This window comes from Pleurodeles waltl, chromosome 6 (assembly GCF_031143425.1).
Source record: "Pleurodeles waltl isolate 20211129_DDA chromosome 6, aPleWal1.hap1.20221129, whole genome shotgun sequence".
Classification (NCBI taxonomy): domain Eukaryota; kingdom Metazoa; phylum Chordata; class Amphibia; order Caudata; family Salamandridae; genus Pleurodeles; species Pleurodeles waltl.
In genome coordinates this window covers 1,402,577,054-1,402,595,557 of record NC_090445.1, presented here as the reverse complement: position 1 = coordinate 1,402,595,557, position 18,504 = coordinate 1,402,577,054, and the positions used below count along the sequence as shown (strand labels likewise).

Genomic DNA, 18,504 nt, shown 5'->3' with positions numbered 1-18,504 from the left:
GTGTCCATAGCTGAAGTGACCCCCCTCCTTGAAAAATCCTCCATCATTTTGGAGGATAGGGACCAATAGGGATAGGAGTATGCCCCCCTCCCCAAAGGGAGTGGGCAGAGGAAGGGTGTAGCCACCTTCAGGGACAGTAGCCACTGGCTAATGCCCTCTGATCCCTGAAACACCCCTAAATCTAGTATTTAGGGGCACCCCTGAACCTTACTCACCAGATTCCTGGCGACCTCAAGAATAAAGAAGAAGGACTGCACGACTAACCAGCCCCAGCAGTGAAGACTCCAGGCGACAACTGACTTGGCCCTGGCCCTACTAGCATGTCTGCAGCTTCAAGACTCCTGATCCAAAAAGGCAACACATCCTGCAGGACCAGCGACCTCTACAAACCCCCAGAGAACTGCCTGCCCAGCAGAGGACCAAGGACTCCTGAGGACAGCAGCACTGTCCAGAAGAAACCTCCAAAAAGGACTCCAGAGCTGTCCCAGAGCTGCGAGCCCTGCCCATTCTGCATGTGACACCCACAGCCCGAGTCCAGTTGGCCCACCAGTCCAGAGAAGGTCCCCAGGTAATTCCAACCTCGAGTCCACCCTGGGTAGACCCCTCCTGGCCAAACAACGATGCCTGCAGCCTGAATCCAGAGGACCCCCCCCCGACTGCGACCGGATCCGACGAAGATTTCCGATGCCCACCTGCAACAGCAGCCCCCTAGTTTTGAAGAATCCGACCAACGGCCCCCCAACGTCCAGCGGGTGCCTCTCCTGCCTGTCCAGCCTTTGGTTTCCAGGACCCAGCCTAGAGCGTCTTTTTTTTTTACCCAAAAGGTGCCCCTATTGAAAAGCATTGGGCGCCCAGCCCTGCGTTTGCACCCCACACCCGGTCGTCCCTGTGCCGCAGTGTGTGTGTATTTGGTGTGGACCTGTGGTTCCCCCCCCAGTGCGGACCTAAATGCCCCCAGGCCTGTGTGCTGGAACCACAGGTACTTACCTGCAATCTGCTTTCTACCAAGCACCCCTAGTTTTCATAGGATTTCACTGAAAACCCAATGCCAGCTTTGACCTCTGCACCCAGTTGGCCCCGTGTTGCTGGTGGTGCACTTTTGGTGTCAACCTAAACTTTGACCTGCAGCCATCCTAACCCCTGAAGACTGGAACAGTAAGTTGTGTACCTACCTGTTTACTGTGCTAACACTCCCCCCCACCCCAGAACTCTATTAACTCCTGTGAAAAATTGCACTGTCAACTTTTTAAATAGAAAAGTGTTACTTTATTGCCAACTGCTTTATCTGCAAAAAACATACAAAGTACATTTGATACATATGCTTGATACCTAGTTACAACTGTACTTACCTGCAACAAAGATCTTCTGGTTCTTGTAATAAAATAACAAAATATATTTTTGCTATATAAAAACAATTGGCCTGGAGTTAGTCATTGAGTGCCTCCTTTCTTGAATGTGTGTGTACAAATGCTTTGCACTACCCTCTGAAAAGCCTAATTGATCGACCGGACTACCACAAAAGAGAGCATTAGAATTATCTCATTAGCCTCTGCTAAGCCTCTGGGGAACCCCTGGACACTTTGCACACTATACCTCAATTTGGTATAGTATATACAGAGCCAGCTTCCTACACTTACCTTAGAATTTCCCCCTGGCGTCAGACTGGATCTGGGGATTTTTCTTCAAGCCTGTACCCTTGTGTGGCGTTGGTCAACTCCGTGTCCGTCGCTGGCATTGTGGTCGCCGTGATTATGTCGCGGTCGTATATAGGTGCCACCCCGGCCCACGGACATCAGTTTCTTTTTACGACTTCCCATGCCAGAAGCGCAGAGACATGAAAAACACCCGAGACTGGTGCACAAGAACTAGGGTTCTGAAAGGAAGTCCCTGTCCCTAGAAATCAGTTCGCAGAGAAGGGAGGATGGGTGGGTCAGTAAGGAATCTGCAACTAGAATAAGCCTGTACCAGATAATTTGTTATCAAAGGTAAGTAACTTGTCCATCTGATAGAGACTTCTAGTTACAGATTTCTTACTTTAGAATAGATACCCAAGCAACACCATCCCGGGAGGTGGGACAGCGAACCAATATGAGAGCAGGAAGTCCTTCAGGACTAAACGGTCAAAGTAGCTGTCCCTGCGGACCTGACTGTCCAGGCAGTAGTGTTTTGTGAAAGGGTGCAGGGACATACGTTGCTGCCTGGCAGATGTCCAGGACTGGAACTTCGTGTGCTAACGCAGTACTTGCAGCTGTTGCTCTAGTTGAGTGAGCACGCAAACCCTCAGGAGATTGTTTCTTAGCCAAAGCGTAGCACATGTTGATGCAGAGAACAACCCATTGAGAAATGGTCCTTTCTTCGCACCCACACAACCAACAAAGAGTGATCGTCCACCCTAAAGTCTTTGGTACGACTGAGGTAGAACGCCAATGCTCTTTTTGGATTCAGACAGTGGAGTCTCTCGTCTTCATGAGAAGGATGTGGGGGTGCAAAAAAGTAGGCAGGTGATAGATTGGCCTACATGAAAGTGCGTGACCACTTCAGGGAGGAAGGAGGCCCCAGTACGAAGCACCACTTTATCAGGATTGATATAGAGAAAGGGTGGCTTCGAAGAGAGAGCTTGCAGCTCACTCACTCTGCATGCAGAGGTGATGGCAATAAGAAAGGCTGTCTTTAAAGTGAGAAGCCACAGAAGACAATTATGAAAGGGCCCCAAGGGAGCATACACAAGATAAGTAAGTGCCAAGTTCAAGTCCCACTGGGGATTTTTGAATGGGGTAGGTGGAAACCAGAGGGTAAGCCCCATGAGAAACCTCGCAAAATGGAGATTTAAACAAGGAGGGCTGATCAGGTATTCTGAGGAAAGCAGACATGGCTGGCAGGTAACCTTTAAGGGTGCCCAGAGCAAAGCCCTGCTGGGTGAGAGAGAGGACCTCAGACACAGGTGATCAACAGACTTGTTGGTACACTATGCCATAAATATGTTCCGACCACAGGTGTAGTAAGCTGGGTTCTGTAATACCCCCCACACTTTTTTGCCTGGTGTCGGTATGTTTTGGACTGTTGTGCACTGGGGTCCTGCCAACCAGGACTCCAGTGCCAGTGCTCTCTCCCCTAAATTTGGTTACTGGTAAACTTTTTACACTCACAATTGTCATACTGGTGCACCTATATAAGTACCTAGTATATTGTACTAAGGTACCCAGGGCATTGGTACACCAGGGGACCCCATAGGCTGCAGCACGTATTGTGGCATCCATGGGAGCCAATTGAGTCTGCAGGCCTGCAAGCGCAGCCTGTGTGAAATGGTGCATGCACCTCTCACTGGAGATATAATGCTTGCCTTTTATCCTGGCCAGTGCACTTAGACAATGTAAGTCACCCCTCTGGTAGGCCCTTCAGTCCAAGGGCAGGGTGCATGTGCCTAAATGTGACGGTCCCCGTGCAAGGTACACCTAGAAATGCCAGACTCCATTCCCTGGGCTTCGTAAGTGCGGGGAAGCCATCTTAAGGTATGTGGTGGAGACTGGTCAACACGAGTGATCCAACTACATATGGCTTCTCCAAACTTAGGCATGATTGGTATCAAACATGTTGGAATCATGCAAGTACACCGATTCCAGTGCTAGATGCATGATCCCCTATACTCTGGGGGTTCCTTAGAGGCTCTGCCAGTTCTGCCTGAGCTGCCAGCCCGCGCTGCTCCCGACCCCAGACATTATTCAGCTCTCCTGCTGGAGAACCGGGCTCAAGCAGCAGAAGGCAGAACAAACGATTTACTGCAAGGGATAGGTGGTGACATCTCCTTTGCAGGAAATCCTTTGGCACCAAATGTGCCCTTCAAAGCAGTCTGGTGGCGCTGAGAGGCCATCCCACCCCAGCCGACAGACAACTAATACACAGGGAGAGGTGTGACGCAGGGAGAGGTGTGACACCTCTCCCTGTGTATCAGGTGTCTGTCGGCTGGGGTGGGGTGGCCTCTGCGTGCCACCAGACTGCTTTGAAGGGCACACTTGGTGCCCTCCTGGCATAATTCAGTTGGCACTAGTTCAGGAACTCCTGGTTCCTGCTCTGGCACGAAACTGCTCAAAGGACAGGGGAGTGACCACCGCCCTGTCCAGCTCATCATCTAGGAAGGTGCAAAGAACTCCAGGTGGCCATTCAATTCTGCCATCTTGGAAACAAGATGTGCAGAGGCCCCTGGGAGCATCTGACTGGTTCGGCCACGTAGATGACATCAATGACCTCCTCTGATAGAGTTTAAGGTTACTTAAGGGCTCTCCCGCGGAGCTAGGCTTTAGGAACTCTTTGCAAGATCTCTTCTGCTCCTGGCCTCTGGAACCGGTGCTGGTCTGCTTTTGAACCGAAACAAGTCTGCTCCTGGTGGGAAGGCTCACATTGCAACATTGTTTCTCCGGATCCTGCAAAAATTCTGCAACATCCAAGGCTGTGCGTCCTCCATGGTCACAAGGACTCTGTTTGCACCTGGAAGCACAAAGGACTCTCCCTTGGAGTGAAGGAGTCACTCCACTGCATCTGCAGGCAGCTCAAAACAACGTCGACCGGATGGTGGGGTCTGCTATCCTACGGACATCAAAAGGCTCTGCATCACAGGTGGTGGGTCTGTGGCCTTCTCTGCATCCTGCTTGTCTTCTGACCAACTTGGGAGACAATGGGCCTCTGTCACTGGACTGGAACCCTTGTGCACTTGCCAAGGATTGTTGACTCTTCCTCCAGGAGATCGTCAGGCGCCAAGAAGCCCCAGCATCCAGCACTATGCAATCCGAAGATCAGCCCCTGTCCTGCAGCTCCTGCGACACAGGACTTCTGTTTTGTTGTGCAGCTGAGGCCTTTATGTGACTCCATGTGTCCAACGACTGTGGGTCACTCGTGGTTCCAATGTGAATGAAACTTTATTTGCATGATTAATTAAAACCTTTGCAAAAACACAGTACATAAGAATTACTATAATTACTACAAAGCTAAAAATTGCATATGCATTTTTAAGAGCCATAAACCTCACTACATCTATCGTCACACAATAATGGTGTATGTTCAACAATACTAGGTGGTATAAGGGTCTTCTGTGAAAATTGTAGAGTGCAGACTCCTTGTGGTACATAGTTATAACACGTTACCTAAAGTTCCCTGAGTCTACTAAGATTATAGGTTCACAGCAAGATGCTTATTAAAAGGAATTGTGTGACTTAAGGCTACTATGTATGTGAAATATAGAGAGCCTACGGAACATGGTGCAAATTGTTTGTTACGTAAAAGCTGACCCTTGTGCCTAAAGAGAAGTGTTCCAATGACTTCTGCTGACCTTCACGCATGCTGAGGGCCAGCGCTGACTCCCCTTAAGGGTAGAGTCCCATGGCCCTTGCTGGTCCCCAAGCTTTGCAAATACCTCTTCAGCATCTGCTTCCATTTGCCAGTGCCTGTTGGTGGCCTTGCAGGTCACTGACCCTCCTGCAATCCGGCGCATGTTGAGAGACAGATCATAGACTAGTAGGATCTTCTGCAGCTCCTGGACCCCACAGCTGGACTTCTCCCTTCACCAACCTTCAGGAATTTCACCTCTAGGAGGGTGGGCATTGTCACCTGCACCACTTGGTCACCTCCAAGTGTGCTGGACTCTGCCCCCTTTCTTTTAAGGTCTTTCATGTAGGAAGCTGCCCTGGAGTGTGGTGGGCACCTATGGTGTTGGCACCTTACACCAGGACCAGGCAACCCCTATTAGTTAATGTAGGCAGTGCCTACGAAGCCAGGGCTCTCTAGAGGTACTTGTGGATGAGCAGCCACGACTTATCTAGGAGACATGCAAAGCTTATGCAATACCACTATAGTCACACAGCAACTTGTCACATATGAAAAACAACAACCACACAATGTTACAAAAGCAAAGGTACTTTATAATAGTAACACAACACTAGATTACTTATAGGCAGTCCCAACCAACTGGAGGTAAGTACAGACTGGATACATACACAATAGCAATCAGAAATTAGCATAGAACCAGCAAGCATTGGCAATAATTAGTGAAAATTGTAAGGGGCCTAAAGTGGAATGTGAAGTGAAGTTCCCTCACCCAAGGAAATGGAGTTGTTAGAGGGGAGCTAGAACAATTAGTAACCCCAAGAGGTGAGTACCTGAGTGACCCCCTGCGGCCAGGAGAGTGGACATCAGTACCAGGTCTTCCCAAGGACTAACAGGAGGACTTCGGAAAGGGATTGTACAAGAAAAGGATCAGTCTAGAAGAAACCAATGCTGGATTCCGAAAGAAGAGGACCTGCAAAAGAAGGGGACAGAGTCCAGTCCACGATGGAGTGTCCAGCGGGACAGGAGCTACTACCCTCCTGTGAAAGAAGAACCAGGTCGACATGGAAAGCAGAAGACCAGTTGTGGAGGCCAGGAGCTGAAGAGGAGCCCTTGGAGCTGTGTAGATTGTGTCCCACTTCGGTTTTTGGGTTGCAGATGGCCAGTGGTGTGGGAGAACCACCAACAAGCCTGGGCAAATGCAAGAGGAGCAAAAGAAGAGTTGCAAGGCTGAAGAGGACCAGCAATGCCTAGGGGACTTGACCCTTGGGGGGGGAAGTTCGGGGAGACCCTCAGTCTCTCAGTCGGGAGAGCCAACAGAAGAAGACGCAGACCCCACAGGCAACCCCTTGGCAGCAGGCACAGTAAATCGCAGAGAGGCCCCGTCAGCACACCTGAGGAGGAGACCCAGGTTGCTGGAGCAGCAGAGAGGGGACTGTGCTTGGCAGGAAGAATTGCTGGGGGCCGGGGCTACTGGGAGCCTGAAGATCCCTTGGAGCAGGAGACAACAAGCGCTGGTAGCTGCAAAGGTCGCGGTGCACAGGGGTACTGTCCTGCAAGGAGAGGCAAGGGCTCACTGTTGCCCTAGTTGGACAGTTGGCAGAGAGGACTATGGGACCACTCCAGACTACCACCTGTGATGAAGGGTCCACAAAGTTCCAGAGGAGAGCAGATCAGTGTGTCCGGTTGTCATTGCAGTTGGTGCCTGCTAATGCAGAGGAGTGACTCCTTCACTCCAAAGGAGATTCCTTCTTGCTTCTTGGTGCAGGCTAAAGTCCTGCCTACCTCAGAGCATGCACATCGGAGGCAATGTGGTAGTTGCTGGAAGGGTCTGGAGAAACGATACTGCAAAACAGAGTTTGCGCTTAAGATGCAGATTGTCGGTTCCTGAACAGTCCAGTTGCGGTTCCAGTGTCCAGAAGATGAAGTAAATGATGCAGAGGAGTCCTGTTGGAATCTTGGCATGTCGAATCTGGGGACCCACCCTCAAGGGTGTCCCTAAATAGCCCTAAAAGGTGGTTTGGTCACATAGTGAGGTGCCCACATATGAGGAGGGGGGCTCTGATGTCATCTATCTGACTTGGCTACTAAGATGCTCCCAGGGGCCTCTGCACATCTTGATTTCAAGATGGCAGAATCAAGTGGACACCTGGAGGAACTCTGGGCACCACCCTCGGGGTGGTGATGGACAAGGGAGCGGTGACTTCCCTTTCCTTTGTCCAGTTTCACGCCAGAGCAGGGACCGGGGTCCCTGGACTGCTGCAAACTGGTTCATGCAAGGAGAGCACCAAATGTGCCCTTCAAAGCAAACCGGTGGCTTTGGGAAGCTTCCCCTCTGAAAGCCTTGTAACATCTATTTCCAAGGGACAAGTTGTTCCCTTCCTTTCCCACAGGAAATACTTTGTTCTGCCTTCCTCTGCCTGAGCTGGTTAAGCAGCAGGAGGGCAGAAACCTGTCTGAGGGGAAGCAGCAGCACGGGCTTCCCAGAAAACCCCAGAAGACTGGTAGGAGCAATACTGGGGTCCTCTAAGGAGCCCCCAAAGTGCATAGAATCATAAAACCAATACTGGCAACAGTATTGGGGTATGATTCGGACACGTTTGATACCAAACATGCCCAGGTTCGGAGTTACCATTTTGTAGCTCGACACAGGTAGTGTCCAGTACATGGGTAAAATGGCTTACTTGCACTTACGAAGTCCAGTGCAATGGAACTGGAGTTCATAGGGGCACCTCTGCTCATGCAGGGGTGCTTAACACACAGAGACCTGCACCATGCCCTCTGGGCTAGGAGGACCTACCAAAGGGATGACTTACAGTGACCTGGTGCAGTGACCTGTGATGAAAGGGTGCATGCACCTTTGTATGCGGGCTGCAATGGCAGGCCTGCAGACACATTTTGCATGGGCTCCAATGGGCGGCACAATACATGCTGCAGCCCATGGGGAACCACTGGTGTTCCAATGCCATGGGTACCTAAGAACCATATACCAGGGACTTTTAGGGAGGCACCAGTATGCCAATTGTGGGGTGTGCAACGTCCTAGGAAACCAAATTTAGAGAGAGAGAACACAATCACTGGGGTCCTAGTTAGCAAGATCCTAGTGAAAACAGTCTAAACATTCTAATAGCAGGCAAAAAGTGGGGGTAACAAGGCTAACCTTGCCCATTTGGGTCTTCATTGTCTAAGTGGAAATATCTGGAGAATTCATATGCATTGGAGTAGTTACTCCCAGGTCTACGTTCCACTGTATAGCCCATTCCCTGTAGGGGAATGGACCACCTCAACAATTTGGGATTCTCACCTTTCATTTGCTTAAGCCATAAGAGGGTCTTTGTGGTCTGTCTGAATAAGGAAGTGAGTGCCAAACAAGCATGGCCTCAGCTTATTCAAGGTCCAGACCACAGCAAAGGCCTCCCTCTCTATGGCTGACCATGGCTTTTCCCTGGGGGTCAACCTTCTGCTTATGAAAGCTACAGGTTGGTCCTGGCCCTCATCATTTAGCTGAGCTAGTACTGCCCCTATCCCTACCTCAGAAGCATCTGGCTTTACAATAAATTGCTTGGAGGAATCAGGGCTTCTTAGTATAGGAGCACAGCACATGCCTTCTTTAAGGTCATCAAAAGCTTTTTCACAGCTAGCTGTCCATAAATCGTTCTTTAGCATCCTTCAGGATGTGGGGTCATTCAAAGGGGCTACATTAGAGCCATAATTCTTAATGAACCTCCTGTAATACCCTGTCAGGTCTAGGGAGGCTCTGACCTGGGTTTGAGTTGTAGGAGCAGTCCAATCCAGAATTGTCTGGATTTCGACCTGGAGTGGCTGGAGCTGGCTTCCACCTACCAGGTGGCCCAGATAAACCACCTTTTTGCTGCCCTATCTGGCACTTTCCTGCGTTTTGCAGAGCCTCCAGTACATTCCCAAGGAGGACCAGGTGGTCCTCCCAGGTGGGGCTAAAGATGGCTATATCATCTAGATAAACTGCAAGGAAGCTTTCCAGGCCTTGGGAAACGTTGTTCAGCAACCCCTGGAATGTGGCAGGGGCATTCTTTAGTCCAAATGGCATCACTGTAAAGTGAAAGTGCTCAATAGGAGTGGAGAATGCTGTTTTTGTTTTTGCATTCTCTGATAACTTGATCTGCCAGTAGCCAGCAGTAAGATCAAAGGTGATAAGATACTTGGCAGAAGCCAGTGTATCTATTAGCTCATTAGCTCATCTGCCCCAGGGATAGGACGAGCATCAGTTGTTGTTACAGTATTGAGGCTTCTATAGTCTACACAGAACCTCATCTCTCTTTTGCCATTTTGGGGGTGAGGTTTTGGTAGAAGGACAACAGGACTAGTCCAAGGGCTATCTGAAGGCTCAATAACTACCAGGTCTAGCATCTTCTGCACCTCCAGCTTTAATGCATTCCCTGACGTGGTCAGGCTGCCTGTATATTTTACTTTTGACAGGCAGGCTGTCACCTGTGTCAATGGTGTGTTCACACCATACAGTTTGACCAGGAGGCAAGGAAAACAGTTCAGAGAACTGATGTAGGAGATTTCTGCACTCTTTCGTCTGTTGCTCAGAGAGGCAGTCTGCGAGTACAACCAAATCTACTGAGCCAGCCATAGTACTGTGAGAGAAGAAGCCAGGGAAAGGTTCACTCTCTTCTTCCTGTCCCTCATCAGTGGCCATGAGCAAAGTCATGTCAGCCGTATTATAATTTCAGGCGATTCACATGAAGCACACTGAGGGGGCTTCCAGGAGTGCCTAGGGCAACCAGATAGGTGACCTCACCCTCCATCTCTCATCTCTCCACAGTAGTGTGTGAGCCACTCCACTTGTCTTGGAATGCCCCTGCAGCCACAGGCTCCAGAAGCCACTCCTTCTGTCCTGGCTAGTAAACAGTCAGCACAGCCTTCTGGTCATGCCACTCCTTCTGCAGTTCTTGGCTGGCCTTAAGATTTTTGGATGCCCTCTTCATGTATTCGGCCATTCTAGAGCTGAGGCCCAATACATAACCTACAATGTCCTGTTTTAGAGGCTTCAGAGGTTGCTCTGATCCTTCTTTCACAAGGGCAAGTGGACCCCTAACAGGGTGCCCAAACAAAAGCTCAAAGAGGCTGTAGCACACCCCCTTTTGAGGAACATCTCTGTATTCAAAGAGGAGGCAAGGTTAAAAGGACATCCCACCTCCTTATGAGTTTTTCTGAGAGTCCCATTATCATGCCTTTGAGGGTTTTTCTGAACCTTTCAACTAACCCATTTGTTTGTGGATGATAAGGAGTGGTGAATTTATAAGTGACACCACGCTCCTTCTACATGGCTTTAAGGTAAGCAGACATGAAGTTTGCATCTCTGTCTGATACCAACTCTTTAGAAAAACCCACCCCGGAGAAGATTCTCAGGAGGGCCTTGGCCACTGCAGTGGCTGTGGTGGTCCTAAGAAGAATGGTCTCTGGATACCTGACATGGTCCACCACCACCAATATGAGCCCGTTTCCAGAGGCTGTTGGAGGGGTCAGGGGGCCAACAATATCCACCCCAACCCTCTCAAAGGGTACCCCAATCTCTTCTAGTGGGATTAAGGGAGCCTTTGGGTTACCACCTGTCTTGCTACTGGCTTGACATGTGACACAGGAGCGACAAAACTCCTTGGTGTCTTCAGACATGTGAGACCAGTGAAAGTGAGGGACAAGCCTTACCAAGTCAAGACACCCAAGGGGTATGTCATGTGCAAACTTACCAGGAACTCCCTAAATTACAGAGGGATGACCAATCGCCTGGTGGCACCAGGTTTAGGGTCCCTTGCTTCTGAATAAAGGAGTATGTTATCCCAGTATAACCTATGGGTACCACTGACAGCCCCTTTCTCTTGTGCTACAGCTTGCTACAGCTTGCTGCCTTAAGCTTTTCAGTGTGGGACGGGTTTGCTGTTACAAACTGAGTTCCTCCTTGGTGGACATCCCGGCACCCAAGACCTCAGCTGTGTCAGCTTTGAACTCCTCTGGTGTAGGTTCCACCCAAGGAATGGATACCTCTCCCTCAGGAGTAGAATGCTCACTGGAAGCTTGGGCTTTTTTAGGAGCCTCCTGGACCATTGTTCCAGGCACCAGGGCTTCCTGCTCCCTTTTCTTTTTGGCCGCTGCTTTGGTCAGGGAAAAGATATGCCCGGGGATGCCCAGCATTGGTGCATGGGCCTACAACTCCACCTCAGCCCAAGCTGAAGTCTCCAAGTCATTACACAGCTGACACTCTAAGGGTAGACCAGAGGACACTACAAGCTTTTTAGGGCCAGTAACCCACTAACCTAGCTAAAGTCAATAACTGCCATGTGGTGGCACACAGTGTTATTGTGAGCATCAATGTAGGAAGCTGGCTCTGTATATACTATATCAAAATGAGATATAGTGTGCACAGAGTCCAGGAATTCCCCAGAGGCTAAAGTAGATAATACTAATGATCTCTTTTCTGGTAGTGTGGCTGAACAGTTAGGCTTATCAGAGGGTAGTGCAAAGCATTTGTTGTACACACACAGGCAATACATGAAGTACACACTCAATGACTAACTCCGGGCCAATTGTTTTTATATAGCAAAACATATATTTTGTTACTTTATTTCTAGAACTACAAGATTGAGTTTGCAGGTAAGTACATTTGCAAGTAAGTAGCAAGCATATGTATCAACACCACTTTGTTTAAATTTGGTAAGTTATACGGTTTTCAATAAATAACAATCTGTTTTAAAAGTTGGCAGTGCAATTTTCAAACACAGTTCTAGAGGGGAAGAAAAGTTAGTACAATTTTAAGGTAAGTACAAGAGTCACAGTTCTCCATTCTCCAGGGGTTAGGATGTCCACAGTTTGGGGTTCAAGTTAACGCCAAACACCCACCACCAGCAACACAGGGCCGGCCGGGTGTGGAGGTCAAAGTTGTTCCAAGATTTAAAATGGTTTACTAAGGAGACTGGAGGCACTCCGAATCAAGCCTTCTTGCAGGTAAGCACTGTGGCTTTAGAGGGCAGACCTGGGGTGGTTTAGGAGAGCACCGGGGCCACAGGTTAGCACCAAACGCACACCCTCATCAGCACAAGGGCGGCCGGGTGCAGGGTGCAAACACAGAGCTGGGCGTCCAATGCTTTTCAATGGGTGGACCAAGGGGGTCACAAAAGATGGTGCATGCTGGGTCCATGGTGTCGGTTCGGAAAACAAATGGCTGGACAAGTAGGAGAGGCGTCCGTTGGATGATGATGGACCATTGGTCAGATTCCCCAAGGCCAGGGGGCTGCAGGTGCATGGGTCTCCTTGGGCGTCGGGAATCCACTAGTAGTCAGGGGGGTCCTCTGAATTCAGGCTGCAGGCATCGTTATGTTGGTCAGGAGGGGTCTACCCAGGGTGGACTCGAGATCGAAATCACCTGGGTACCTTCTCTGGACCGGTGGGCCACCTAGAATCGGGCCCTGTGCGTTGGGCCTGGCTCACGGATCTGGGACAGTTCTGGAGTCCTTTTAGAGTGTTTTTTCTGGACAGAGTTGCTGTCCTCAGGAGTTCTTGATTCTCTGCTGGGTAGGCAGTCCAGTGGGGGGTTTGCAGAGGTCGCTGAGCCTTCAGAATGCATCGCCATTTTGAAGCAGGAGTCTTGAAGCTGTAGACAGGCCGGTAGGGCTGGAACCAAGTCAGTTGTCATCTGGAGTCTTCACTGCTGTGGTCAGCTTTTCAGTCCTTCTTTCTTCAGGTCATCAGGAATCTGGTGAGTAAGGTTCCTGGGTGCTCCCTATATACTAGATTTAGGGGCATTACAGGGGTCAGAGGGCAGTAGCCAATGGCTATTGTTCCTGAGGGTAGCTACACCCTTCCTATGCGACTCCCTTTAGGGAAGGCGGGTGGGACGGACGACATTCCAATTTCTATTGGTCCCCCTCCTCCAAACCAAGATGGAGGATTTTGCAAGGAGGGGGTCACTTCAGCTCTGAACACCTCAGGGTGGTCCTAGCTGCAGTGGTCACTCCTCCTTGTTTTACCTAATTTTCCCACCGAACCTGCCACCAAAAGTGGGGCTTGGTCTAGGGGGGGGGGGCATCTCCGCTAGCTAGAGTTCTCTGGGGCACAGTAACAGGAGGCCTGAGCCTGTGAGGCTCCCCACCAAGTGTTGCAGTTCCTGCAGGGGGGAGGTGTGAAGCACCTTTACCCAGATCAGGCGTTGTTTCTGTCCTCAGAGAGCACAAAGGCTCTCACCCCAGGAGGTCAGAAACTTTTCTGTTAGTGGCAGGCTGCCACAGACTGGTCAGCCTTCCACTAAAGAGTTGGGTAAAACACAGGGGGCATCTCTAAGATGCCCTCTGTGTGCATTTTACAATACAGCTAACACTTTCATCAGTGTGGGTTTATTGTGTGGAGAAGTTTGATATCAAACTTCCCAGTCTTCAGTGAAGCCATCATGGAGCTGTGGAGTTTGCAATGACTAACTCCCAGCCCATGTACTTAATATGGCCGCATTGCACTTACAATGCCTAAGAATGGACATAGACACTGTAGACGCATATTGCTCATGCAGCTATACCCTCACCTATGGTATAGTGCACCCTTAGGGCTTTAAGGCCTGCTAGAGGGGTGACTTATCTATGCTACAGGCAGTGGTTTGTGGGCATGGCACCCTGGGAGGGATGCCATGTTGACTTTACCTTTTTCTTCCCACCAACACATCTGCAATGGCAGTGTGCATGTACTTGGTGAGGGGTCCCTTAGAGTGGCACAATACATGCTGCAACCCTTAGGAACCCTTCCTGGCTACACAGCCCTTGGTACGGCTGGTACCTTTTACAAGGGACCTAGCTGTGTGCCAAGGGTGTACCAATTGTGGGAACAATGGTACAGTTTAGAGAAAGAACACTGGTGCCGCAGCCTTGTTAGCAGGACCTAGCACACACTCAGTGAAGTTAGCATCAATACCAGGCAAAAAGTAGGGGAGTAACCACGCCAAAATGGGCACATTCCTACAGTGACATTATCATTAGTTTATGCGCTCACTGGTACACAGCTGTTGCTTCTCCAAAGAGCAATTGTACCCTCTAGTCACTGCATTCATTTTCAAAGTTCTCATCAATATAAATTGCTATCAGGGGCTGTATTCTGAATGCTCTCATGTGGATCGGTTTGTGGGTCAACTGTTTCATCAAGCTAGTGAGAAAACTGATCTTTCTTGTAGCAGTCCCGTCTAGTAAGCTTCAGCTATGTCAGCCTTGAAGATTCCAAAGTTAAAGCTTGAGCTAAAGACAGTTAAAGTATTTTTTTTAAAGATAACATGAACCACTATTTCCTGCATTTTGCAAACAGTGTGTAGCCGGCCTCCGAGGAAGAGTGTGGATGTTGTGGAGTTTTTTTTTTTTTTTTTACTTTACAAAAGGAAAGGCTCTTAAGCTACCTTTGCAATTCAAAGAAATAACTTTAAAATTAGCAAGGTCATCTTTGTCCTAAATAATGTTTTGGAATCTCAAAAGACTTCTCAGTCTCAGAAAGGTTCACTTTAAAGTCAGAACACTTAGGAAATCAGGAGTTAACCTATATCCTATCACCAATGCATAAACTGGCCAATATTTCTTTGATGGACTTTTTAGAATTTTTGTTTGAATGGATGGTGAAGTCCTGTGCTTGAGAATGTTTATTATCCAGTGGAGAATATTACACACTTTGTATAGATCTGTGGTAAATTATCATTTATGATACTCTGGTTTCCTTCCTGGAGCCAAAACCCTGAAAAAGTCCTTGAATTGGGATTATCTCAGAGTAATTCTCCCATGAACACAACATTTTCAGCTCTAAAATGATGGATGCTTGAAGTCCTCTTGTACGCTGGTGCAGATAATTATTCTTTTCCATTCCACGTCTTCACAAACCAGGACATGCTTCGGAACAAAGTAATGGAAAAAAAAAAAAACGAAAATGGCATAGTAGGCCTCTCCAGACAAGCACAAAGTCAAAGGACACTGTATTAGTTTCTTTAATTGGAATAAAAAACAAGAATAACCATTCTGTGGTAGAACTGTGTACAGATTGTCAACTTATAACAGAATAGTAAAAGCGTGAATGTATATTTCCCATATAATCATCATACTGCATTTTGGAAAGACCAGCATGAAGCATTCTAAACACATTCAAACATCCATGCTGCAATATACATTTTAATTTACCTGTTATCAGTAACAGCAGCCAGCCCCGCAATGTCTAGTACCAAAGATGAATCAATGGAACGGGAATTTGACATCCTATTTGGGTTGTGAGGAGGAGATGAGCCTTCATGGCACAGCATTCCACTGCTAGACATTCGCCAAAGTTGTGAACGTTTTCCTGGCTCCTTCAATAAAAAACAGAAAACAACTGATTTTTTTGCCAAAACAGTGTGACATTGGAATTTTTCACTTCAACAGTTCAACATTATAAACTAACATCCAACATGATATATTTTGTTACATGCTAACATGTGAAAATAAAACAATAATTACATGGCAAGTTCATAAAAGAATAAGACCCCTAAAAGACTGTAATTGACTCATTGTGTACCATGTGGTGCCTATCAACTCCATTTAACCAATGGGCAATAATGTCTTCAGAGAATGTATGACAATTATGATCACAATCTATTATCAAATTACCTATAAAAACAATAAAAGGTCTACCCCTAACCAAATGTGATGCTATGGCACTAAGTCCCTGAAGGCATTATTGCCCCGTTGTTATAAGTTGAAGTCTATTAGGGGTTATATATATATATATATATATATATGTATATATATATATATATATATATATATATGTTCCAAATGTTGTTGGTAGAGAAGAGAAAGCGCATCTCATCTTCTAGACAGACTGCACTAACAGATAACAATATTATTCTTTGAACATTTTGCAGTAAAATATAACAAAGGAAGGATGCCTAACTGAAATCTTAATAAATAAACATTGCATAGAAAGCTACCAATAAATGTAAATAAGCTTCTGGTCAAGACCTGCAGGGCTTTCACAAATGTTTTGCAAGTTATAGATTACACAGTTAATCATAATTGGGGAATCTGAGGTTGGAGGGGATATTGAGTTTTAATTCATAATTATTTCTTTAACATACCTTAATAAGTTAAGATAAAAGAAACCATAATTTCACTTTAACTGTGGGCTGTGCAGTGACTCTTTCAGTTTTTGTATATATAAACAGAAATGTATGTTTTATATATATATATATATGTATAATGCACTGACTTTTGCTTTCCGGAATAAAAGCTCTGTGATGGCAGAACCATTTTAGGAGCACCCCCAGAGTTTTGGTGCCCGATGGCTACCACCGTGCTTTCTGTGTATGTATGTATATATATGTGTGTGTCTATTCACTGAAAAAAGGTTACACGGATGTTAGAATTAGGTTCTGAACTTACTCGTACAAAACCACAGAAATTCAGCAGTTATAGTTAGTGTTCTTTCAAGTAACTATAACTCGCGCCCTGTGGTAACTATAACTTGCGTCTCTTTCGGCAGTCGTTGGGGTTCCTGACTTGAAGTTGGCAAAGAGATGATGCAACGGTCAAGCCCCATGGTGAATTTGGGGCTAGCTCCCCATGGTGGCAGCAACAATGGCTTTAGGGACACCAGGGTCGGGTAGAGCTCCTGTGACTCTAGGGACCTGAGTAAAATAGTCCCACCTTACAAGGTGGGAGATGATATCCACAAGTGGTTCACTGCCTTGGAGAGGGCCTGTAAAGCACAGAGGGTCCCTCAAAGACAGTGGGCAGCAATCCTGTGGCTCTCCTTCTCTGGTAAGACCAGAGGCAAACTCCTCACTGTCAGGGAAGAAGATGTAGATGATTACCAGGCATTAGAGAATGCACTTTTAGATGGGTTTGGGCTAAACACAGAACAATACAGGATCAGGTTCAGGGAAACTAAAAAGGAGCCCTCCCAGGATTGGGTAGATTTCGTGGACTGCTCTGTTAAAGCTCTGGAAGGCTGGTTGCATGGAAGCACAGTAAGTGATTATCAGGACTTGTACAATCTTACTTTAAGAGAGCACATACTTAAGAAATGCATTTCTGTTCAGCTGCATCAGCCTGGTGGATTCTAATCTGACCTCTCTTCAAGAATTGGGAAAGAAGACAGACAAATGGGTCCGCATCAGGGTGGTTAGGAAAGCTCCCACAGGGGGTGATCACAAGAAGGATGCTGCCAAGAATCAGGACAAGGGTTGGGGCAAACAAAGTTAAGAATCTTCATCAGGCCCACAAAACTCTTCTGGGGGTGGGTCTAAGTCCTCTTCCTCTTCCCACAAGAAACCTTGGTGCTAAAGTTTTAGACAGAAAGGCCATGGTGCAGGTGACAGCAGCTGTCCTAAAAAGAGCACTAAGCCTACTACTACGTCTACCCCAGTGCCCCTAGTAGTAGTAACAATAGTGGTAGCAAAAGTCAGTCCAATAGTGAAGCAATGCTCACCTTGGGGACTGTAGTAGGCTCTGGGCTAGTTAGGGAGACCACTGAGGCCGTTTTGGTCTCTGAGGGTAGTACTGACCTAGCCATCCCCTTAATATGGATACTTACAGACAGCATCCCTTAATAAATGGTGTTGAGGCTAAGGCCTACAGGGACACAGGGCCCAGTGTCACAATGGTGACTGAAAAACTGCTGTCACCTGAAGAACACCTACTTTGTCACACGTACGAAGTGACTGATACTCATAAGAACACTCAGTGCCACCCTATGGCAGTTACCGACTTTAGGTTGGGGGGGGGGGGTTACTGGCCCTAAAAAAGTTGTAGTATCCTCTGATCCACCTGTAGAGTGTCTGTTAGGGAATGATTTGGAGACTTCAGCTTGGGCTAAAGTGGAGTTGTAGGCCTAAGCAACAATGCTGGGCATCCCTGGGTATATCTTTGCTTTACCTAGGGCATAGGCAAAAAAGCAAAAGGAGCACTGGAGCCTGGAACAATGGCCTAGGTAGCCCCTAAAAAGAGAGGCAGGCAGGGTAAAAAGTTTCCCTCTGCTCAGACTTCCAATGAGGATCCCACTCCTGAGGGAGAGGAACCTACTCCCTGAATGAAACCTACACCAGAGATGCTTAAGGATGACACAGCTGAGCTCGTAAGTGCAGGAGGGCCCACCAGGGAAGAACTTAGGTGGTCATTACAACCCTGGCGGACGGTGTTAAAGCGGTGGTAAGACCGCCAACAG

General features: G+C 47.9%; 1 protein-coding gene across 2 annotated transcripts in view; it reads right to left on the bottom strand.

Moving 5' to 3' along the window:
* VPS13D (vacuolar protein sorting 13 homolog D) overlaps positions 1–18,504 on the bottom strand; it is a 2,230,750-nt gene that overhangs the window by 605,149 nt on the left and 1,607,097 nt on the right. For both annotated transcript variants that reach the window (XM_069240741.1, XM_069240742.1), the window contains one exon: positions 15,486–15,649. In XM_069240741.1, the coding sequence (XP_069096842.1) occupies positions 15,486–15,649 (164 nt within the window). The remainder of the gene's footprint in view (positions 1–15,485; positions 15,650–18,504) is intronic.